The following is a 25,852-nucleotide window of genomic DNA, read 5'->3' as shown; positions in this document are numbered from 1 at the left end:
ATGTGAAATTGGGTGGCTGAATTTATTTCATTAACCAAGCTCAAAGTTCAAAATAATTTTTTTCAAACTTTGTAAGACACTTAAGCTATCAGATTTCACATGAGATACTAGTAAGTAATTGTGACCTCTCACTACCAAAGGTACATGGTCTCATTCTATACAATCGCTAAAGTTAAATAGTCTCGTTGTATACAATTCCTATACGTTTTACCATGTGAATATTATATAAATATTTTTTTATGAAGGACAAAATTTCTATAACGACTAAACTTCATGAAAACAAAATGAAGCCTCACCTAAAATCCTCAAATGAGACATACTTTCAATATTGGAAATCTCCACACTTTTCAATACCAATAACAAAATTTGAAACTCAAAAAATGGTGTAGATCTTGCAGATAGTGAACACCTATTCTCAGCGTAAAATGGTCAGTCTAGCTGATTTATTGCGATATATATTATTTTTAAAATTTTAAATTCTAATTTGATTCATTTAAGAGTTGCCCGACGTTTGAATTGCAACTTTCGTTGAGTTATGAGGTGAAGCTTTACTTATTTTGATAGGGCTGCAGCCTTTTCCTTCTATAAATCATCTTTAACTCGATCGAAGGAGAGATGGCATGTTCATATAAGAGACTGTAGGGAGAGAGAGAGAGAGAGAGAGCATGTTCATATAAGAGACTGTTCGTAAGAGCGAGAGAGAGAGACCGTGCTCTTATGAGCGAGAGAGAGGCTGTTCGTATAACAACACACTTAGTGGCTTTAAGAGACAGAGAGAAGAATACACTGTTCTTGTAGCATCGAATTCACTGATCATCGGGTATTTGAGTCTTCGAAAACCTTTTATTCAATTAGTTTATGATTCATTGGAAGTATTCATCATGAAATAATTTATGTTAACCCCTATGAGATCAGCATTTTCTATCTGTGAAACAAGTCTCATTTATATACAATTAGATTTACAGCAATGCACCACCTGCAGTAGGGTTGTTGCGTTGTTGTTGTTGTTTTGTTGTTCTTATTATTAGTGTATTGCTATTATTTATTTATTTATTCTTGTTGTTGTTGTTGTTGTTATTGTTGTTGTTGTTGTTGTTATTGTTGTTGTTGTTGTTATTGTTGTTGTTGTTGTTATTTGCATGAATAATGTTGTTTTCTAGCAAAAATGTCAGGGATTGATGGCATCATTCTAGATATAATTCAATCTGAGAAATTTGCTTTGTTTTCGACTGTTGTTTTCCACACTATTTGATGCTATTTTTCTTATGAGTTATGAATGTTAGTGCATTTCCATACATACGCATGCTATTTTCCGGCGGACAACTCTGTTAAGAATTGCAAGGATTGCAAAAATCGAAGAAGATGAATTTGCACATGTAACCTGACTCTATATTGGCATTTCATTCTATTTACCAAGCAGTGATGTTGACATTGTATCATTCATTTGTGCTTCTGTTTAGTCTCGTTCTTTGAAATTGTTTTTCCTGCCTTTCCACTCTACAGTTATATGCCATTGGTTGTGTTTATGTGCATATTATCCACATCTTACAAGGTTTTGTAATAGTGACTCAGAAGGTTAAACACTTATCATATAACCTTCTAGTTTCCCTTATGAAGGCAGCCACCTTGTGGTTTAATTTTAGTTTTCGGTTCAATATTTCTGTTTTTGTTAAAGTATAAGTCTCTCTGTTGTCTCATGTAGCTCTTGTAGGTCATCTAGTGGGCTAATAGGGGCAAGGTTTATCATATTCTTAGATTTTATTAAATTGAGTAAAACCCATGGGAAGAGTAGGAAAACCCTCAATTACATTTCCTTTTTTCAGCATTTTGCAATTGGTAGTCATCTTGGGAGACCACCCTAGGGGTCTTGTTTATGTTATGAATTCTATCCTTTCTAACTATCAAACAAAAGAAACAAGTCTTTATTGTAGGATCTTGAGAAAAAAAAAGAAAAGAACTGTATCCCCCAAATTTAAAAGGGTCTCCATCTCTCCATAAGATTCAAACGTATGCAAATGAAGAGTCCAATTCTCAGATTCATGCCATTAATTTCATCTCTCTCTTTGTGTGATATTTTTTATTTTTTTTGGACAAAGTAACAATATACGTTCAAATTAATATAAAAAAATTTACAAAATTCTCACAAGATGTGAATGCTGGCATCCCACAAGTCAGGTGCTTGTACAAAAAGATGATGATCACAAGCTGATGCCATATTTTCATATTAGGGAGCTATAACCTGTATTTCATAGGAAGGAGCGTGTCTCTATCCTTCAGGTGCTTGTACAAAAAGATGATGATCACAAGCTGATGCCATATTCTCATACTTGCAAAATTCAAGTAAAACAAGCTTGAACATCAATACAGTTAACATATTTAAAAAAAGAAAAAAACAAGCTTGAACATCCAATATTAATTTCATAAATTTTCAGTGATGTGTTGTGAAGGCCAGAATCCCAAGATATATGCTTATACTGATGCTAAACAATTAAGATTGGCACTAAACAAGAATATCATTTCCAAAGACAGCTTTGATTTGAGTAGTTTCGCCCCCCCCCCCCCCCCTCCCCTCCCAAAACAAAAAAAAGAAAATCTTTTTTTAATTTTGTAGTTTCCCATCAGGTTCTCTTTCAGCCTCATCCTTTTACCGCATTCTTCAATACCCCTCGTCTTTGCCTCCCCCCGTCCCATCCCAATCTATGGTAGCCAAAGCTTGTCTGCCGCATTCTCAAAAAAAAAAGAAAAAGGCCTGGCTGCCTCTATAGGTCCCAGGATCCAATTTTTCAGCTGGGTTTCCACCTCCGAAAGAGCCCTAATGTTGGACCAACTCCAAAGAAGGGGTCTGCCCCTACCTAGAAGATGCATTATGTGCTCGAGCGAGGAAGAAACCAACCCCTATCTATTCATCCACTGCGAAGTTGCGAATTCTCTTTTGGGGGATTTACTTCAGCTATTCGGATTTACATGGGTGACCCCTCACACCATCCTAAACCTTTTCAGAACACGCCTCTCTCCCCCCTGGTCAAAAACAGGCATACTCCGTTGTCGTGCTTCTGTGAAATATTAGGATTTTCCGTGGGGAGATCTATTGAGACCTTTCGAGAGAAAATCAAATCACTAGTCATCTTTTGGGCAATTGGGCCAAAAGTAATGTTGCTTTCCAACATCTCGCTGTCTCTGATTTCCAGATCTGTTACATATCAGAACACAGCGAATCCCCCGGGCATCTCTTTGAAGGCCACCTGACTTGGGACACGTTAAGTTCAACTTTGATGGTTGCTTCCTTGGTAACCCCGGTCCTTCAGGGATTGGAGGCATCTTTAGGGGCAAGTATGGCAATACTCTTTTCTCTTTCTCTCGTTTAATTGGCATTACCAACTCCAATATGGCTGAGCCTACTGCCCTACTCGAAGGGTTACGCCACTTCGACCTTTCTTGGGGCTCTATTCTGATTATGGAAGGGTACTCAAAGATTGTCATAGCATGGGCTGTCCGGACCTCCCGTGGTCTTTGGCGCCTAGAACGCATCTTTGACGAGATCTTTGATCTCACTAACGACCTACAAGTGATTTGGCAACCCACATGGAGAGAAGCAAACCACGCAGCAGATGCCCTAGCCAAGGAGGGTGCCTCCCTACAACACCCTCAAGCGACTCTTACACATCTATTCCAGCACTAGAGCCCTGTTTTTTGGTGCACTGAATTGATTGTCTAATTTTCAGATGTATAGCATTTTTGGACCCCCTAAAGGGCCTTCTCTTGTATGGCTCCCCTTTAGGGAATGCCCGTTTTTTATATACCCTTTTGCTCAGTACAACAGTAATTTTTTCTCAAAAAAAAAGAAAAAAATCTCATTAAATTTGAAGTTTATATTTAGAATTTGCATGAGCATGGAGCTTCTTTTTCAACTTCAGTTAATTTTCAGGTTTCCAATTCAAGGTCCCTGAAATTTCGATGATTTCAAACCATTAAGTAAAATTGGTCTTCGTAGTTCAATATAACTTAAAGCTCGGGGATTACAGTTCAATCTACTTAAATTTGGGAAGTCTTTTGATTAATGTCCATCAAAATCAATACTCTGTTTAATTTAGCCACTTCCAACCCAAGTGTGATCCAATTTGGCACTTTATTCCCATCAAATTCAAAGTTTCCAACATGGTTTTGAACTTAAGGTTTTCAGCTTGACATTATTCAAAGATAGAGGTTGTTATTTATGATAAGCTATGCACATTAATATAGGTCTAGAAAAAATTGAGAATGCAAATTACGTTTTCCTTTGTTCATCACGAGATCATCTCACTGATCCAGGGTAAGTTAATGCGTGCATTTTTGGTCCTCAATCATTTCGAGTTCTAATTTAAGGCATTTTGATTTTATATATGATGGTTCAGTTTCAAGGCAAAAGGCTGAGCAAGGTGTGGAAGTTTTGGGATACTACAGCTGGTGACTGATGGTTAAAGGATTGTAAGTTTGGTGGGATGGTTTTGTGCAAAATAAAATCAAAACCTAATGCTTAGTGCATAAACAATTTCTAGAGACTTCTGACAGACCTCCTTAAATAGACAGATGTAGTTTAAATCAGTGTTGTCGAACTTGGCTCGGGCCAGTTAGTCGGCCCTGGTCCGAGTTGAGTTACTCAGACGAGTGGATTTGCTCAAGTAATGTCGACCATGTAAAATTAAAGAAAAGCAAAAAGAGATAGAAAAAGGAAGGGACCTACACGTGGCTAGAAGTTCCTCTCTCTCTCTGGGCTTCGGCACATGGCCGAAGAGAGAAAGGACTTGGGCACATGGCTAGAAGTTCCTCTCTCTCTCTCGCATAGGATCTTGCCAGAAGGTTCTCTTTGTCTTCCTATCTCTCACTCTCTCTCATGATCTCACAGGATCTTCCGAGAAGGTCCATTTTACCACAGTTCTCTCTCTCTCTCTCTCTCTGGATCTTATCATAAGGTCTCTCTCACTCAAATGGAACAAAACTTCAGATAAGGAAAACCCACATAAACTCAAACCTGAGCTTCCAAGGAGAATGAATGGAAAAATTGTGTGAGAGAATAAGAGCGATCACATGGTTGTTAACAGTTACCATGAAAGGAAGGCAAGACAACCATGAGAGGATCCCCATAACCAACAGCCTTTGTAAAAGGCCAGCTCACATCAGCAAAAGCCCTTTACAAGACAACATTGAGAGGGTACCCATTTTGCTTGAGAAGCACACATTCCAGAAACGTGTCAACTGCTTCATTCAGATCCGAAAAAAAAGCGTTTGTGATTGTTTTGGAAGAAATGAAACAAAAGATAGAGCAGAACTAGGACAATTTTTGTATGAGGTCTACAGATGGATGCATAGGTGTTCTTCAGAATATCGAGGAAGAAGAGGACACGGGAGCCTTACGACTCTCTAATGCCATCAAGAGCTTGGGGAATGAAGGAAGATCCAATCCCTTTTTGCTTTTAATAGAATATTCAATCAAATAAAAGCTGCTGTAATTTTCAAATCTTTTTATTCGAGATTTGTTGCAACTAGTATTGGGGTGTTTTCACTTGAGCCATATGAGCCCAAGAATTTTTTTTACCCTCTGAAGAAAGTTTTAATTAAAGAATTTTACACTCTAAAGAGAGTTTGAACTGCAATGAGATAATAAATTTTTATATGCACAAAAGTCTGGGTTTTCCGTTTTTCATAGGAGTGCGACTCCTGCTCGTTCCCTCGACAACAGAAAGTATTTGTCAGATACGGGCTTTACCTTGAGGAAATAGATCTATATATCTATGATCAAATTATATCGGTTGAATACACCATTGTCAAATTATATCGGTTGAGTACACCATTGTCAAAATGAAAATTGGGAAAAACAAATACAGATAAATGAAACAAAAGAAAGAAGAAATTGTGTGGAAGGAAGCACCTGTGATGTACCTGTTATTGTGCCCACAGTAAAAGTTGGGTCGCCAAGTGATGAGCGGATGACTGCTGAGCGCACCTACTTGGAGAAGTGTGTAAGCATTGAGCGAGCCAAACTACTAAAGAAAAAGAAAGAAAAGAAGTCCTTCCCAAGAACCAAAATCCATTTTGTCGTCTAGTAGCTACAACAATCTTTCTGTTCGGTATTGCAGTTTCACTTTGGTAAAGTATTTGAGCAACATTAACCATTGATAAATCCATTGCTAGTATAGTTCCCTATTCGCTATTCTACCATTGTTAGGGCAAAATTGAACGAACTCCTAAATGAGCTCTAGGGGGTTTGTTCATCTTACCATAGACTAGAGCCACTTTTGATTATGCAATATGGTTTAGCTCATCAATCTGAATGACTAAATCAATAACACAGAAAGTATATTCTTTTTTGCTCTTTCCTCTGATCCTACACTTATTTACATACCTATAACCTAGTAGGATCAATGTATATGTTTGAACTCATCAAGAGTAGATGACCTGTATGTTTTTACTATGCGGACTAAGAATTCTTTTGTCCTTTCTTGAATTGCAGTCCCAAAGAAACATACTTCTATGTCAAAGAAGCATATTTGTGGAAGACCTTGCCCTAGGAATTCCCGTCGTCATTCAATCCGTCTCTCGATTCTTTTGCGCATAGAGGACTAAGTACTCTATTGATTGGGCTGTGATGATGTGATGGTCATGGGGATATGCATGACCATGTAGATCATGTGATAGGGGCTTCTTGAATTTTGTCCTTTTATTGCAGTGTAGACTGAAATGTGGTTCTCCTAAGTCCTAATCATACAAAATTGACACTTGTCTTGCACTGGAACATTTCGATGCCTCACTGTATTGATGATTTTTTAAGTGAATGTTCTAGGGCTTATTTGGATGCACTAGATACGACAGATATCTTGCAGTTAAACCAATTATGTTTGTCCAGAACACTTATATGAAGTTTGAAGTGGGTGTATAAGGATATTTTTGGTAGAGTTCTAAGCGATTTCCATATAACTTTATGTAATTGCAAAAGTTATTTTATCTTTAAACCCAACTAGCAAGAGGTATGTGAAATGCACTTGTCAATTGTCATTTTTGGTTTTTACAATCTGAAAGGGATAGAAGTGCATGAATATTCTAAATAAAAAACCAAATCTTTAAACTTTCGAGATTATGGATGAGGTATTCAATAAAGTGAATAATCTTCAAAATAGGAGAGAATCTCTCTTTACCTACATCCAAAGTATTTATTATTTAATTTGGAAAAAAAAATATTTATTAAAAGAGAGTTTTATTTTCTTCGCTTTTTCGAAGCAGATTTCTTGTTATGCTTTCTCAGATAAATTAATAAATTGAGATACTGTTTCAAAAAGTGGACCGCGCAGCGCTTGGGCGGCCGCCTAGGCGGATATCCCTAGGCGCTCGCCTGAACCAGCCTAGGCGGCTGCCCAGGGCCTGCATCCCACCCAGGGGCAGAAATGCGGCTCCTTAAGGGTATTTTTTGGGTCATTTTTTTAATACTAAAGGGGTATGGGTTTTAAGTTAATTTGAAACCTAAAACCCATTAGAGGCTATTTTAGAGAGAGAGAAAGAAAAAGAAAATTCTACTGGGCTGCTCAGCTTCTGGGCGCCCTCCTAGGCGCTGGGCGGCCTGGACCCTCCGACCGCCTAGGTGCCGCCTAGCACTTTTGGAAACACTGAATTGAGATATTTATTATAGGAGGAAATATAGATTGAATTGGATTAGGAGTTAGGTCACCCCAAAAACTCTTGAGTTTGTAGGGTCCCCACCTTACTCTGAAAACTCTCTCTCCATAGTTTCCTACTCTCGTTAAATGCCATCTGTCCCCACCCTTAATTGTGGCTTAATATATGTAGAATAGTTACACATTTTAATTTGTCAGGCACATAAAGGCTAGTGCTTGCTTCCACTTCTGTCCTCACGTGCAGATTGATTCGACTCTCCCATTAGTTAAAAGGGACTCCAACCTCTGCTCGTCATTGCCCTAACAGAGAACATGGCCCTAACAGGCATTCTGTTTCCGGTGCTGTCCTCCGTGACCTAATATGATGAAGCTGTGATGAATCAAGGTTTCAATGTGTTGTCAGGGCTGGCTCTTTGAAGGAGACCATGGAAGTGGTGAAGAGGGCTTTTGAAGGGAGATCAGAGAGGGCGGTAAGAAACTTTGAGAGGTGGATTCCAAGTGGTGAAGCATTTGCAGTTGGATTTGTTCCCTTGTGGGTAAACAATTGTTAGGGCAGCTTACTGTTGAGCTAGTTTAGATATTTGAATCCCATTTGTCTTTATTTATGGGTTCGAGTTTTAGGGTTAGGGTTGGGGATATGTCTTCTATTTCTCACTTTTTTTTTTCATGGCTTCGACGTAGTTCCATTTGATTTTGTGTCTTATTCTTTTGTTTCGGGTTTCCCCCCCCCCTCTTCGTTGTCTAATGATATTGGCTTTGGTCACAGTGATGAAGTGTAAAAACTGTGTCTGCTAAGTTTTTTGTGGTTTTGATCAAAAAATGATTTTGCTTCTGGAGTATATGGATCATCCTATCGTATCTAATTCTAGTTAATGATAAAAATAAGCATTTTGACCTATGGTTTCTTGAGTTTTGCTTTTTCTTTGGTTTGATTTCGGGATTAACTGTCTTGTTGTGGAACTACAACCCAAGACTTTTTGTAGAAATGAGTAAAATGTGAATGTATGTATAGGTGAAGCTCCTGCCCACTTAACAGCAATCAGTATGCAAATTGCAAGATCTTTGTTTTTGACTAATTGAGAGATTATAAATGTCTACACTATAATTGTGCAATAGTGATTTTCGAGCTGTGAAAAGAAGATTGCATTGATTGCATGGGAACCTTAATAAGTTTGGATTGGTGGTTCCTCGTTTTTACAACTACAAATTGGATCACTGTACAGCGTCTTTCAATAGATGGCATTTTGTTACTGATTTGATTGACTTGTTTCTTGTTTTTAGGGTTTGATTCCCATTTCTCTTGATGCAATGGAGTACCATCAGTCCATTGCATGTAGGTTTTGCACATTTGGTGTCCTTTATGTAAATAATTATGTTGAATCTTCAAAGAGCAACCTATAGATTCTTTAATTCATCTTCTTCAGAGACATCAAGGTTTTTCTTTATCTAATTATGCTATTTATGTGGGGATAATGATCATGAATTGTGGGATCTTATATTGCCTGATTTCCTAATTCATTGCTTGCCATGAAAGATGCATTGGTGCCTCTTGAGTCATGCACAACATGAGCTGTAAAATGAACTGCAATCATGCTGGTTTGGTTCAAAAAATTGAGCTGGAAATTTGGGGTTCAGTATCTATCGACTACGAGCCCCTAGCCAGCTCTCAAAACCTTCCTGTGAAGCCATTGTTCTCTGTAACATCCTTTCCTCAACTGAGCGACATATGTCACACTGTGCTGATGGAATTGATATATAATAGTATCTGCCGAACAAATAATATGAGTAATATTATAAAAAACATATAATATGAGTAATATTATAAAAAACATACTAATTTAGAAAGAGTAATGCATCTTTGCTAGAATTAATTGTCACTCAAGAGACAAAAAAGACCCCGGTCAGGATAGTTTATCTTATAAAGACACTTCCCCATTTACAGTTGATGGAGTAAAAGCAGTATGCGACTAGGATTGGTACTCGCAGTAAAGGTGAAAGCAGCTCGAGATGTGTTTTATCCAGCCAGGGCAGCTAGGGTCGAGGCAGCGAGGTAAGAAGCCGTTGCAGACATGTGCATTAGTCTCCGTTTTGGTGAGTGTTTTGATTAGTCAATACCATTGTGTGCACGGAGGCATACTCATTAGTTTTTCTTACTTGTTTTTGGCCTAGAAAATATTTAATCTTTTGCTCGTAATAATATGGCATATATTTGTGTTTGCCTTTTTATACTTCAGCAACTGATTGAGAAGTTTAGGGCGAAGGGAAAACCTCCACGTAGTCTTTATTGATCTAGAGAAAGCTCATGATAGAGTACCTCGAGATTTGATTTGGTGGGTGTTGAAAAAGAAAGGAATTTCCAAACACTACATTGACTTGGTGAGAGATCTGTATGATGGAGCGTTAACTAGTGTACGAACAACTAGTGGAGAGATGAGTAAGTTTTCAGTAACAATAGATCTACATTAGGGGTCAGCATTGAGCCCATACCTCTTTGTCTTAGCTATGAACGACTTAACTAGGTACCTACAAGATATGGTACTGTGGTGCATGTTGTTCGTAGATGACATAGTTTTCTTTGATGAGACCTAAAAAGGTGTCAATACAAAGTTAGAACTTTGGAGGGATGCTCTAGAATCTAAAGATTTTAAAATTAGTCGAATTAAAGCAGAGTATATGGAATGCAAGTTTAGTAATAATAGGAGTAGAGACGAGGAAGTAGTTAAGATCGACGGCCAGGAAATACCAAAAAAAATGCACTTTCGACATCTTGGGTCGATAATCCAGGAAAATGGAGAGATTGGGGAAGATGTCGCATATAGAATTAGAGTTGGGTGGGCGAAGTGGAGATGTGCAACCAGAATTTTATGTGATCGTCACATACCAATGAAGTTGAAGGGCGAGTTCTATAGGACAATTGTGAGACCAGTTTTGCTCTATGAGGCGGAATGTTGGGCGGTCAAAAAATAATATACCTATAGAATGAGTGTAATGGAGATGAGGATGTTGAGATAGATGAGTGGCATGACAAGAAGAGATAACATTTAAAATAAATACATTTGGGAAAATTTAGGTGTTGCACCAATAGGCGATAAGATGAGAGAGAGTAGACTTAGGTGGGCTGACCATGTGTGGCATAGACCTAGTATAATGCCTATTAGGAGGTGCAAGTTAGTTTAAGTGGATGGCTCAAAAATGGCAAAGGGTAGGCCCAAAAGGACATGGTTGAAAGTATTAAGAAAAGATATGGGGACTTATGACCTCACTGAGTTTATGACCCTTAATAGAGCAAAATGACGGACCAGGATTCATGTAGCCAACCCTATTTAGTTGGGGAAAGGCTTTGACGATGAAGATGATGATATTTGTGTTTGCCTTAAGACTGTTGCTTTTAACTTCTCTTACAACTGTTGCTTATATAATCTGTTCTTGTATTCCTATTTGAAACATTAATTTGAATGCAAAGCACATGAAACTTAGATTCTCCTCATGTGCATAATTTATCCTGATACATTATACTTTTTTCATTTCCAGGAATAATACAACGACACATTTGTTATGCAACATGATTTCTTTGTCAAGACAGTCGCTGATCCAATCATCACTTTTGTTTTCTGAAGTGGAAGACACTGAAAGGCATCATGACCAAGAGCTTCCTTTTTATCTCCCACTGTACACATGGAACTCCATGGCGAGCCATCTTTGCTTCTTGTCTTTCACAGATTGGCAAGAGAGCATTTCATCTCATTTATTCTGGCTCTCCAACCACAAATATTCCCACCACTTCTTCAATTCGAAGAACACCCACTTCCATTAGTTGTCTTCAAAATGGTTATCTTCAAGCCCCTTATATCTTTGGCTTTCTTCTCCTTCAACATCTTATCCATTTATCTCGGGATTTTTCTACTGATGTTAAGCACAGGCTCACAGGGAAAGCTTGCATTCATGCAAGATCGTTGAATAAACTTGAACTTGCTCTGAAAGACCATAGATGGGATGAAGCATGGGAAGCTTTTCATGACTTTAAAAAGTTACATGGATTTCCACAACAAACCCTTTTAAGAAGAATGATTCTCGAACTCTGTTATTCACCAGATGCTCGCTGGCTTCAGAGAGCATACGATCTAGTCCTCATGGTTCAAGAGGAAAAGAGATGGGCTTTTCTTCGCCATGATCCATTGGCCATGGTTTCTCTTTCTCTCTCTAGAGCCCAGATGCCAGTTCCTGCCTCCACTGTCTTGAGACTAATGTTGGAGAATAACAGTTTCCCACCAAAAAGTATATGGAGTGCAGTGTTCTTGCACTTGGTTAAGTCAGAGAAAGGAGCACATGTTGCATCAGAGATACTGATAGAGATTTGTGAATGCCTTTCACAACATAAGATATCTCGAACTAGTGGTGCTCTGATCAACTCCTTAATGGAAGTCTATTCCTATGCCACTGTCTTTAATCTTGTCTTGAATGCATGCTTGAGGTATGGATCTACTGGGAAGGCCCAACTCTTATTAGATTTGATGGCAAAGATAGGGATCAGTGGTGATGCAAATTCCATTGTACTTATGGCTTTGATCCATGAGAGGAATGGAAAAAGGGATGAGTTGCGGAAGCTCAAGAAGCACATTGATGAGGTACCACCTTTGCTAGATAGTCATTATCAGAAGTTCTATGACAGTCTTCTGAAATTGCACTTTATGTTCAATGACATCGATGCTGCTTCAGAGCTTGTCCTTGATCTTTATAGGCGTTCACATGATCTTTTTCTCTCCAGGGAGCTTGAATCTGAGACTAAAAGTGAAAAGAGCAATGTTGGGACCGTTGAATTGTGCAAGATTGAATCATCCAAGAAGGACATCACAATTGGATGGAACAGTAAAAGAGAGAGAAGTTTTGTGGTTCATTTTGGACCTCGAAATATGAAGACCATTTTGACAATGAGGTTCCATCCCGAGATGTTGCAGGATGCTTCGCTAATTAAAGTGGACAGCACATCAGAGCTTATAATTGACATTAAGGGGGGGCTTGAAGCTAGCACAAAGGCTCTAGCCATGCTTTTCAATGGCTATCAAAGGCTTGGAAGGGTTGATGACTTTACAAAGGTGCTTGTGAGTATAGAGAGAGAGAGACCCACATCAACTGAAGCTTCAATAAGCACACAGGTGATCCATGCTTGCATTAAATTGGGTTGGCTTAGCACTGCTCATGATATCATAGAAGACATGGCAGCAGCTGGAATTTCTCTCTCCACTTCTTTGTATTTATCGCTTTTGAGAGCTTATCACATTCATAATCAATGGAAGGAGGCCAAGGTGTTGGTCAAGCTGATGAGAAAGGCTGGGCATCTCTTATCACTATCAGATGAACAGGTTATATCACTCTCCCTCTCTAAAACAGGGGCAAAAGAGTCCAGTCCAAGGAGTAGCAGACATGATACACTGACTGAGCTTTTAGAAAGAGAATCTAGAAAGGAGGAACACGTTTCTCACATGGTATATGAGATTAACTCTTCTATAGACTTCTTTTGCCATGCCAATATGATGGATGATGCTGTGAAATCATTTCGAAAGATGCAAGATATGGGGCTTCGACCAAATAAACAAACATTCAGGCTTTTGATAAATGGGTATTCTTCTTTGAGCATGTATCGAGAAATCACGATACTTTGGGGTGAGATCAGGAGGGGTATAGAAGATGGAAATGTACAAATTGATAGGGATATTTACGACAGCTTGCTGTGGAGTTTCCTCAGAGGTGGGTATTTCGAGAGAACAATGGAATTTGTTAAAAGAATGACAGAATGCAACATGTTTATAGACAAGTGGAAGTATAAAAGGGAGTATTTGAAGTATCATAAGGATTTGTATAGGAACCTGAAAGCTGCAAAAGCCAAAACAGAAGCTCAGCTGAATAGATTAGAACATGTTCGAGCCTTTAAAAGATGGGTTGGGGTGAAGGGAAGGTATCCTTATTAGGGTTTAGATTGTAGCTGTAGGAGCGTTGTGCTTGAGTGGTAATCTTGTTTCCAAAAACTTCTGCTTCCTTGGCAATCTTTTACTGGAAAAGGATTGTAAAATTAAGTTGGGTGTTAAGAGTACTCATATTGTTAGTGAAATCCAACAAGTGATTTGTTTTTCCTTTGGTGGATATGCAGATTTTCTTTTGATGAACAAGAAAAAGAATATGATGATTTGCTTATGTTGAATGTGACCACGTACTTGTATGCAAGGGAGTGGCCTTTAAAGTAACATATGGAGTAGGTACATGCCTTTGCATGGGCAAGTTTGGAATGGAAACTGAGATTTAATGCGATAAGTTTAGCCAGTGTTTGAGAACCCTGATTGCTCGGGTGAACTGGCCAATTGGTAAATTGGTTTGGATCGATGAAGCGATAATCAGGAGTGGCAATCCAACTGATGCTCCCAGGTGAGAATCGGTCAATTAAAAATTTAGAAAAAATAAAAAAATGGAAATTATAAGAAAATAAAAGTGCAAGAATTGGCCGGTTCCATGGGTACAGACTGATTCTGGGTTCAAACTAGGAACAGGGTTGGTCATCTCCAGTTCTCGGTCCAAATTGGGTGACATTGATCAGCCCCTGTTTCTGCTCTCTTGCACCGTTCCTTTTTAAAAAGTAACAAGTGTATCTGTACCGCCACAGGGGAGTCTGTTTCGTCAACTCCTCATAATTCTTCCTCCAACATGCTTGTAAGGCTGGCTAGGCAAAAATAACTATTCTTTATTAGAATTATGATTGCTTGAAAGTACACATTTTCAGCATAGCCAAAATGATGACAGGGCTATTTCTTTGATATAGCCATTAGCGTGTCCAAAGTCCAAACTGGGCCTAAGATCTTTGGCATTCCTTCCTCTTTCAAGTTGCATTAATATAAGTTTGAAAAAAATTCATGATTACAAAACCCAAACGGACCTCTTGAGTTTCACATCTACTAAATCATCTAACAAATAGGTTGAAACCATAGAAATTAAGCTTGGACTGGTTACTGAACTAGTAAGGGATTAGATCTAGTAAAAAACATTTGGTTGTCGATTTTACATATGGATTATATTTTAAAATTATTTAAAAAAATAAGAACAATAGTTTTAAAATATAAAATATATATATATAAACTTTCTCAACTTTGTTTAGTAGCCGCTCAATTTGAAATAATTCAACTAACCCAAACTAATGGAACATTGATTTTGAGATTGTAATTGGTTTTACTGTTGAGGTTCGCTATTAGGTTCTAGTGGTTACATCCCAAAATTTGGTGTACAGAAAGCATTTCGGGCTTGAGTTTTACCTGAGGAAGGAAATGCACAGTATGCTCCTACTTGAGCATCAAATCTTTTTTGCATTAGGGAAATTTTACTGCTGCAAAATGACCTTTACCTTTCCACAACCACTTTTATGACTACGAATTTATTGTGTGGCACTAATTTCTTGTCCCTTAACACCCAATTCTCATTTCATGGCTCTACATATTGTATGTCAGTCCTACAGGAACAGAGGCGCACTCCTGCAGGATAGTACTGTACACTTCTCCTTGAGGCAGAAGGGGTAGTATTTCAATTTGAAAATTTGGATCTACTTTAGAATCAAAACCGATGAGTATTTTTAAAAAAAAAAAGAATATTGAGTTCTTAAATACTTACTGGGGAGCGGTTTGTATAGAGCCTAGGCTCTAAACAATCAAATTAGAGCCTACCTCCAAATAGGATCAAGAAATGTGGTTTCAATATTGGAAAGCATTGTGATAGCCTTAAAATACATTTTCATCTTTATTTATAAAGTTTAAAGCTTAAAAAATAGTGCAGATCGACAGATCTATGAAAACTTGAAAATCTTGAAAATTGACGGTCTTAAAATGCGTTACAAAATATATTATTTCCAAAACTTGAAATCTATTTTTTTTTTTATGTCCATACATCTTGATGTCAAGATGATCAATTTGATGATATTTGGGCATCAAACAACCTCTTTGAGTGAAATTTTTTAGGTAGGCTCTAATTTGATTGTTTAGAGCTTCCGTTCTATATAAACTTTCCCCATACTTAAAATGTAGAACATTCCCATACATGAGCCAACCCATTATTTCAAATTAAAAAATCAAACATCAAACAATTTGCCATGAAGTATGAAACATTTGAAACATAACAAAATGTGCAAGTAAAATTGCAGAGAGACCAGGAGATCTGGAGCTCATTAATTTAGGATTGAAGTCACTAACAACTGCTCACCATCTTCCATCATATATGGTATAATTGCAGGGAAATGTTTCATACTTAACATGGCACCAGGCCTACCATTGATATCATCTCTTTGTTTTGGCACCAGGCCTACCATTGATATTAATGGCAGAAAATCGAAGGTTTCGACTTATTTACTGTCTTTTCTCATTCTAGATGTGTAGTGCATACACCTTTAATGGCCATGGCCCTGAATCAGACCACCTATTGAAATTTCGACCAAAAATCGGAAGAAGAGCACAGCTCACCTTTTCTCAAACCATGACTTTATGCACATTATAGATTCGGACCATCCATTAAAGCTTGAATTCCAGTTCGAACCATCAGTGACGGAAATCCTGTGTCTCTTCCAATCCATCAAAACTGTTCTTAGGTCCAAAAGCTTGGCCTTTAAGCTCTTGCAACAATTTGCATGCATGGTGTTCACTATTCTCAAATCTCTGCTCTTTTCACAAAACCCCGAAAAATAGAGCGTGTCCAGAACCCTAATTTTTAGTCCTAATTCTCTAAAAATCTCTGTGAACTTTAGGTGTTCGAGCACATCTTGGTCCTTCAATCCTGTAAAATTTGCAGAGCTTTTGCTCTCATACCAGAGATCATAGAGCTTGACTGTGCGGTTATTTGATCGTACATGGTAGAAACCAGTGTTCAAGAGGTTGGAGAGGTCATGAGGTTTGCCATTGAATCTGTCACAGCTGATTTGTATGTCGTCTTCTTGTGAGAATTGATGGAATGGGTTTCGAAGCCACATTACATCTGTGTCCTGCCATCAAGAGAAGAAAGAAGTTGCAGAGATTGTTATGGATGTTCTTATGTGGCCATTAAAACTACAAAATTTACCATCAAAGTTGAAGCCCTAAGAATGGGGTTTGAGCTCTTTGAAATATGGGTGTAGTTCACATAAGGTTGCAACCTTACTCATAGTAGTAAGGTTGCAGTAATTTATAATTTCTATTTTATTTGGATGGTATAGATTTGAGACATCTTTTAAAAATAGTGTTTTCAAAACCTGAATCGATGGGGGTGGATAATCCACCTTAAAGATCTGGGTCGGATCACTGGATTGGTGATCTAGATTGTTATGGGTAAGCAAAATATGAAAAATGAAGTAAAATAAAATAAAAATTAAAATAGGGGTTTATGGAGTGGTGATTCATGGGGACCTAAGAAAACATAGAAGCTTAAAAGAAAGAAAAGAAAAGAAAATACAAAATGTGGGGCAAGGAGGGGACAAGGCTGTGACCGATACCTTCCCAAAAACAGTTCGATCCCAGCCGATTCTCGATCCGGATTAGCAATTCGCTATGCGGATCGCTAGGTTCTAAAACATTGTTAAAGATGGTGTTAAAAAGTAGGGATTATATACAATGAGACCATTTACCTTAGATACAATATGGTCACAATTCCTTGCAACCATTTGATTTGAAATTTGACAGTTTGGATGTGTTACAAAATTCGAAAAAACTTCTTTTGAAGTTTGAGCTTGGTCAATGAAATAATTACAGCCACCTAATTTCATATCCAACAGTTAAGATTAATATGACCCTCTTGTATCAAAGGTAAATGGTCTCATTCTATACTTTCCCTAAAAAGTACTATGTCTTTTGAGATAATATCAAATCTACTCCACTCAAATAAAATGAAAAATGTAACTTACTGCAATTTTTACAAGTAAAGTTGCAACTTTATATAAACTTTGTTCCTTCAAATATTGGTAGATTTAACCGTGAAACAAATTTTGACACGGCGTATTTGGATGCACTTGTTATAACAATTTCTTCATTGTTTTAATAAAATTAATCCTAATGATGATTATTTGTTGTTTGGGAGTGTTCATGATAAAGTTATTAGAGATGAACTTATAAACAATTTTATATATACATTTATCTATTTGAAAAGCTATTCTTTCTATTTAAAATAATTCGCAGAAAATCACATATTTTTAGCAAGAAACAACTAAAAGTAGCTGAAAATGGCTAAAAAGTTAAAATAATTAAATAACAAAATTCATATAATACAAAGAGCTTACCAAATAATTGATGAAATAATATTATCATAGTTCTATTCCAGATATTTAATACATCCAAAAAGTCCCTAATATTTGAATAGAAAATACGATCCCTACATATTGAGAGATAATGGTCATGAGTGTCACTACCGTTTGATCAATGGGTGGACGGTGATGAAGAGAATGATACTTCAATTATCTCACGTTTTGTTGAGTTTTCCCTATATGTGATCCAATCATGCGACTTGGCCAAACCATTAAAAGCCAATAATACCTAAAATTCACAAAGAATTAAAGATTTTTGGTCCAGAAGGTATGAAATTATGATGGTGGGAAGTTAAGAGAACCTCCAAGGATTTCTATATTACACTCTATATTATTTTATTTTTAATTTTTTTTATATAAAACATATTTTGACACCAAAATTTGGGTATCCAATCCTCTCTTGAACTAGCACCTATAAAAAATATTAAAAAAAATATTCCCAATGATATAAAATAACTAAAATGTCTCTAAAATTTTCAGAAGTATTTTGGTCATTGTATTTTATCAAAAATATTTTTTAAATATTTTATTTAGGTGTGCCCCATTGAGGTGATAGCACATACTAAATTTCATATTCATATAGTTAGTATAAAAAAATTAAAAATAAAATACTCTGAGGCATCGGATCTAGATTAAATGATTATAGGCTCACTTGATCTAAATTGGACAGCTGGATGAAGGGGGAAGTATATATCTTTTATGCTATAGCGGAAGCATAAAAACCTTTTCCAAAAAATAGTTAAATCACTTCCTAAATACTCCAAAAAAAGATGATGTCCCAAAATTACATATAGATCGACTATCTTTTAGACGATCAAATGCAAGTAATTATGAAATATCTTTTTCTTTTTCTCATTTTGAAATGATGTGTACGGCGATAATTATATCATCGTCATCGTCAAAGGCATTTTGCATCTAATTGGGATCGGCTACACAAATCCTAATCTGTCATTTTGATACATCAAAAGCCATACCCTCACATTTAAAAAATTTCACATTAAAAAAAAAACAAACAAACAAATTAGGAGTAGGCATTTTATCCAAGGGAGAAGTCAGTGAAGGCAATGCGTGATCATTTATCCATATAAATCCCATTTAATAAATCTAGACCGGTGTTTAAAAATCCTGCTCGGGGACCCGAGACAGGTAAAGAGGGACAAGGTAAGTCTTGTTGAGTTCTTGGTGGTTGATTGATCAGTTACAATATTTCAAAAAGGCTGAGAATAAATGGAGATCTTTTACCAAAAAGTCATTTGTGTGGTCTCATAACTGCCACATGGATTCATCCCAAGCTTTACTTTAGTTTTAGAATTCCAAACAATGGAGAAAACAATAAGGAAAGTGATGGTTTCCACCAAAAATTCCACATTTCTACACTTGCCTGGAAATTTCATGAGGAAATTAATGGAGAGAAGACTGATATTATGGAATAGTAGTGAACATGGAATGATCAGAGAACCATTTGAAAAAGGGAGAAAAAAAGGTTTTATTATATTTTATCGGAATATATCTAATTTATCAATTATTTAATATTTTACCCTTTTATAGTGCATGTGTATTTTAATGGGAATTCTAAAATTTAATTAAAAGAAAAAATATATAAAGAGACTATTTCTTTTTGATACAAAGAAGTCATCGGTCGTAATCACTCTCATACGTGAGATATGAAATCAGGTGGTGGCAGTCAAAGTGTCATGGGCTAGACTTAAAGTTCAAACAAAATAAAATAAAAACCTAATTTCATGACACACATCAAGCCATCCAAGCCATCCAATTTGACATCTAATAGCTGAGAATAATTATGTCCTCCTTACCAAAGATAAATGGTCTCGTAGTATACAATCCCTGATTAAAAGAATTGGGTTATATATTAAGTAATTCATCTCTTAAGTGCACATTTGATAAATTCCCGGACTATAAAATATAAATTCTCCATTTCTTCTGGATAGAAAAAAACAAAGAAAAAAAAAAAGAGAGCCGAATTTATGAGAAGAAATTGAAAAAATGCAATGCTTACCGTGAAAACAAAACTGTAATTCCGCTTTAGAACTTGGCCTAGGAAAAGAGTCCTCCTCCACATCATGTCTAGATAATCTTGTGTCATGTAGAGCTTCTCGCCGGAGAAATCGACATCGTCCGTTACCAGCTTGTAGCAATGGAGCCCGATCTCGCGGCATCGATTGAATGCGGAGATGTCGAGAGCCACAACTAGCAGGTGTTGGGTGAGATGTTGAGTGTCTTCTCCCTGTCTGAGGCTCTCCAAGAAGAGATCGAGCATGCTTCCCTTGTCTGCGTAAGCTTTGTTGACAGTGGTTATCATGAGGGTGTTATTTGCCATGGAAGCTCCTAGTAAAGCTTTTTCTAGTTCATCCTTTGGAACATATGGTACCTGTGCCATTAAGTTCTTAAAGGGATTCATTACTCTTTTATCATTTCCTCGTATAATGATCTCTCTCTCTCTCGCTGATAAACTCGATTAAGAGCTCACCAAACAACCTTGACTGTCCAAAATGTATATAAGCCCCATAACTCTCTTTCTCTCTACTACAAAATTTGTTTGAAATTAACGATAATAACCTCGATTAAGAGCTCACCAAACAACTTTGACTTTTCAAAAGCCTCCAAGGCCAATAATCTCAGAGATTGACCATATATATCTATATTTTTTTTTTTCGAAATGTTAATGGTGGGAATGGAGGCATCCACTGTATATATATATATATATTCTTTTTCAAAATGTTAATGGTGGGAATGGAGGCATCCACTCCAAATAACTATGATTATTTGAAAGAAAAACAACCAATTAACAATTAATTTTTGTAATATCGTAATACCAGTTAAGGACCAACTGCCTTTCATTTTGAATGGGTCATTAAAACTGGAGTAGATCAAATGATCAGAGCACCGACTAATCCTTTACGCTGGCTAAGTCTAATAATAATAATAATAAAATGTTTGGTCAGAATTGGCTAAAACTAATATTCAACGGGTCTTAGCTACTTGGGCCATTAGTTTTGATGGATCGGAAGAGATCCTTGACTGGTTTGATCGCAAATCTAGATTAATTATCACAATTAAATACAGCAGAGCCTCCATTTTTTTAAAAGATGCATTAATTATTTGGCGGATTTATTTTTTCTTTTGGGTTCGGTTTTGGGGACGTCAACCTTATTTTAACATATTAATAATAACAATGTAGGCATTGACAAAAAACATTGGTGGGCTTTTAGAAAGTATTTAACTTTTCCTTGTTTCGAGGAGATTGGCTTCGATTTGATACTTAAATTGAATTAGACGTAACCACGAGGCCTAGAGTCAAACCCTAGTTTTATATGATTTTAAAATAATAGCATTTGCATGGTTTTGTATTCGAAATGAGTGTCATGTTTGATCCACCAAACCCGGACAAAATAAAAGGGAAAAAAACTTTTGAGGACACAAATGAAGCAAACATGAGACAAATTATGTAGATATAAACCATTGGCTAGTGGTTCAAGTCAGTGCATGCCTTCGACCGGTGAGGGCCTGGTCTGAATCAGTATAATGTGGAGTCTCGTCTAGTTCAAATCTGTCTGAACTGTTAGTTGGAGTGGTTTATATATATATATTAAAAATAAAAAAATATATCAAAAAATTCGACAAATTTTATTTAGCCGATTAAATAGATCAAAATTTGCTTGTTTGCGTAGATAAAACTGATCAAATATTAATCTTAATTGGTTTTCAACCAAACCCAATTTTTTGTTTTGGATCATATCCGCTAAAGTCCTGGTTGGACGAAAAAGATTGGTAATGACAATTATATTTTAAGTCCATGCCGAGGACTACAGAAATAATAATAATAAAGAGAAGAGAATAGCAAACATCATTTAAAAAGGGAAAAGTTTATATAAAGCCTAGGTTCTAAACAATCAAATTTGAGTTTATCTAAAAAATTTCGATTATTTTGATGTTCAAATATCCTCAAATTCATTATCTCTACATCAACTCGTATGGATATGAGAAAAAAATGGATTTCAAGTTTTAGAAATAGTGTATTTTGTAAGGCACTTTTTGACCGTAAATTTTCAAGTTTTCATAAATCTCTCGATCTACACTATTTTTTAAGCTTTAAACTTTATAAAAAAAGATGAAAATATATTTTAAGGCTATCAAAAAGATTTCCATTATTGAAACCATATTTCTCGACCCTATTTGAAGGTAGGCTCCAATTTGATAGTTAGAGCCTAGGCAGTGTACTAACCACACCCTTCAGAAAATAATAAGTTTAAAATTTCAAAATGAAGAGTAAATTAGTATTTCTATTTCTTTTCTGTGGGTGACTCTGGTACAGAGAAGGCGCCATTCTTCAACCTTTCTCAAGGATCAAATCATGAAAGGCCACAACCCCATAGAACATGCATAATTAAGTTAAAAGATGGAAAAATAAACAATTAGGACTACATCGAGAAACAGAAATAACAAAATATAATTTTCATAAAATATCACAAAAATATAAATGGAAACAAAATAAAGAGATGAATATGTCTGTCATGTAAGCAACATTAAAAAGACACATTTAAATGAAATTTGGCCTCTTTAGTTACCAATAAAATGTTATAGCCTCTGTATTAATGTTTGTGCCTACAGTTCGGTTCAAACACTCTGATTTTTAGAACCGTGGGTTCCAAAATTCAGCTTCATAACAAAGGGTAAAAAAAACACTTCAAATTTCTTCTAATTTTTTTGGGTTTTCATTTCTAAGTGTTCCAACTTCAAATCTAGCTTACCCATCAAGAAAAATAGAAATAAAAGAGTTCATTTCCCTTTTCTTCAAAGAAATAAAAAAAAATAATTAACCATATTTCTCTCTGAGATTTTCTTTTGAGAAATATAAATCATACCTTCTGTTTCTTGGAAGATTTATTTTTTGAGAGAAATAATCATACCTTTTGTTGACCATAATGTGTTGCTGCTTGTTGAAAGGGGTAGTGTAGAGCAATCGAGAGGGCCGGATTTGAGATGACCAATAACAATAAGGCGAAGAAGAGGGCGCAGGCGATAACCCATGAGCCCGCTTGGCCGATTGTGATTTTCCGGCGACTCATTCTGCGGATTCCGGCCAAAACTCGCCAGGAAGTCTCAGTTTCCGGTGGGTTTTGGCGCTGGACGTTTTGATCACGTACTGCCTGTGTTTCAACACCCGCTATGTATATTATATTAATACATGACGATGAATCTTTCTCTTTGTTGGGTCGTTTTCTTGTGGTTATTTTTCTTCTCTCTTTCTGTTTTGGGTTTCTCTCTCCACTGTGTTTCCCTCTTTCTCTCTCTAAATTTCTCTCTTCTTTCCTCGCTGTCTCACGTTGTTTTACGTTCCAAAATGAAGCTCTCCCTCTCTCAAATTTGAGTGAATATTAATAGACGAACAAGCTTTCTCTCTCTCTAATTTGGGTAAATATCTTTTTTAAAACAATTTAACTGTAATTTTCATTAAAAAAAGAGCAAAAGCTTCAAACTATATAATACAATAATTTGGGTAAATATTAATTGGGCGCGTATATACACCTTCCGAGTATAGTTTATATTTACTTCCTTGGTTTAAAGACTTATTGGGAAGGATTTTTTTTATTTAAAATTGTGAAAATCACTTCAAATTACTAGATGATTATTCTCAAAATAAATTTTTTTCTGAAATTTGAGTTCTAAAACACTATCATCTCACCCTCTAGCAGGTCTTTTCCATTGATTTTGTCACTCTCTAGATTTTGCGGGACAATGCCAATCTCCCTGCACTTTACGGGACAAAATAGGTAAAGGGGTCATCATCCCCACCGATTTACCCAAAAAAAATCTCAATCCTCTAAAAATTAGACTATTCATCCTCAAAAAATTTAATGTTTTTTCAAATTAATAGAAGGTATAATACTAAGGTTAATGTATGGGTTGAAGAGGTTACATCCCTAAAATATGAGATCCTAAAAATAATTTTAGGTGCAATTTTAACAGAGGACGTAAATAAACATAATATTCCCGAAGAAATATAATTTCTTTTGGCCACAAAGGAGGGCGTAAATAAACAGTAACGAGTATAATATCATTTAGTCAGAGAGGGAAAGATCGATTGGCCATTTCTATAACGGCGGAGCGGACTCTGTAACGTTGTCGTGGTCTCAGACCAAGCCATTAATAAACTGCTAATTGAGAGCCCACATATTTTAAAAAGGATGCCTTTGTATAGGGCCCTAGGCTCTAAACAATCAAATTAGAGCCTATCTTCTAATAGTGTCGAAAAATGTGGTTTTAATACTGAAAATATTTGTGATAGCCTTAAAATATATTTTCATCTTTATTTATAAAGTTTAAAGCTTCAAAAATAAAGTACATGGAAATATCTATGAAAACTTGAAATCTTGAAAATTGATGGTCCAAAAATGCATTATAAAGTACACTATTTCCAAAACTTGAAATTCATTTTTTTTCTCATGTCTATATATCTTGATATTGAGATGATCAATTTGAGGATATTTGTGCATCAAGTTAAGTTTTTGTGTAGGCTCTAATTTGATTGTTTTTAAGCATGAGCTCTATATAAACTTTTTCCATATATATATATATATATATATATATATATATATATATATATGGGGTGCGGTTTGTATAAAACCTAGGCTCTAAACAATCAAATTAGAGCCTACCTTCAAATAGTATCGAGAAATGTGGTTTCAACACTGGAAATATTTGTGATAGCCTTAAAATGCATTTTCATCTTTATTTATAAAGTTTAAAGCTTAAAAAATAGTGTAGATCGACAGATCTATGAAAATTTGAAAATTGACGGTCCAAAAATGCATTACAAAATAAACCATTTCCAAAACTTCAAATCAATTTTTTTTATTATGTCCATGCATCTTGATGATTAATTTGAAGATATTTGGGCATCAAACGATCTCTTCTAGTGAAATTTTTGAGGTAGGCTCAAATTTGATTGTGTAGAGCCTTAGCTTTATATAAACTTTTCATATATATATACATTACATTATATATAATCTATATATTATTTATATCATATATTATATTATATATTATGTTATAAAAATATTATATTATATAACAAAACTGCTTTTTTTTTAGGAGGTATATAAATGTCCAAAATTTGTTGAGCATAATTACAATTTTGCATTATGTTCTATTATTGTTTATGGAAAGTTCCAATGAGAGAGATTGCATTTATCTTGAGAGAAAAAAATATGAGTTATTGCCTATCATTGATGTGAAAAATTAACATATCGTCCTAAAAATATATAAATGTTCAAAATTTGTTGTGTATAATTATAGATATTCATTATGTTCTATTATTGTTTATGAAAACTTTCAACGAAAGAGATTGTATTTATCTTGAGGGAGAAAAATATGAGTTATTGCCAATAATTAATGTGAAAAACTAATATATCGAGAGAGAGACGTGGGAGTGGAGAAAGTGCGTGAATATCATTAAATATTAGAAAAATTAACTTTGGGGGTAAGAACGAGAAGAAAAAACTAAAACAGTGTAATAGTAGATATGCATACAATGAGAGAGCTTGGATTTATCTTAAGAGAGAAGGACACAAGCTATATTTTATAATTAAAGTGAGATATTAATATGGGGAGAGAGTTACGGGAATGGGAAGAGAGGGAAGCGAGGCCCGTGAGGGGTGGAGAGAGGACACATATAGGACAGAGATGGAAATTGATAGAGAGGAGAGAGAGAGAGTACATTTTTAATTGAGAGAGATAGAGAGTGAGGCATGCACATTGATAACATATATATACTAATTAATAAGGGCTATTAATTAATTAAAAGAGCTTGAGAGAGAAAGCGCATTTTTATTTAAGAGAGAGAAAGAGAGTGCGGCATGCTAGTTGTAATATACATAATAATTAATTAGAGTCA

General features: G+C 35.9%; 2 protein-coding genes across 4 annotated transcripts; one reads left to right on the top strand and one right to left on the bottom strand.

Moving 5' to 3' along the window:
* The first annotated feature begins 674 nt into the window (after positions 1–674).
* Positions 675–13,772, top strand: LOC18429155 (Pentatricopeptide repeat (PPR) superfamily protein). 3 transcript variants are annotated; one of them, XM_020664447.2, is made up of 3 exons: positions 675–820; positions 9,586–9,693; positions 11,175–13,772. In XM_020664447.2, the coding sequence occupies exon 3, from the start codon at positions 11,282–11,284 to the stop codon at positions 13,607–13,609; it is 2,328 nt and encodes a 775-aa protein (XP_020520106.1). In that variant the 5' UTR covers positions 675–820; positions 9,586–9,693; positions 11,175–11,281; the 3' UTR covers positions 13,610–13,772. The 3 variants fall into 3 exon arrangements, with proteins under 3 accessions (XP_020520106.1, XP_011621496.1, XP_006838510.1); XM_011623194.3 differs by having other exon boundaries at positions 9,586–9,734; XM_006838447.4 differs by lacking the exon at positions 9,586–9,693.
* Positions 13,773–15,714: 1,942 nt separating this feature from the next.
* On the bottom strand, positions 15,715–23,107 carry LOC18429154 (uncharacterized protein At1g28695). Its single transcript, XM_020664194.2, has 3 exons — positions 22,866–23,107; positions 19,955–20,326; positions 15,715–16,647 (listed from the first exon to the last, which is right to left on the bottom strand). Exons 1-3 carry the CDS (start codon positions 23,022–23,024, stop codon positions 16,129–16,131), a joined length of 1,050 nt encoding a protein of 349 aa, XP_020519853.1. The 5' UTR covers positions 23,025–23,107; the 3' UTR covers positions 15,715–16,128.
* Between the last annotated feature and the right edge of the window lie 2,745 nt (positions 23,108–25,852).

The sequence above is a fragment of the Amborella trichopoda genome, chromosome 3 (genome assembly GCF_054954075.1).
Source record: "Amborella trichopoda isolate Santa Cruz 75 chromosome 3, AtrichopodaSantaCruz75HAP2 v2.0, whole genome shotgun sequence".
NCBI lineage: Eukaryota > Viridiplantae > Streptophyta > Magnoliopsida > Amborellales > Amborellaceae > Amborella > Amborella trichopoda.
The sequence above is the reverse complement of the archived record's forward strand: the minus strand, read 5'-3'. Positions and strand labels throughout refer to the sequence as shown.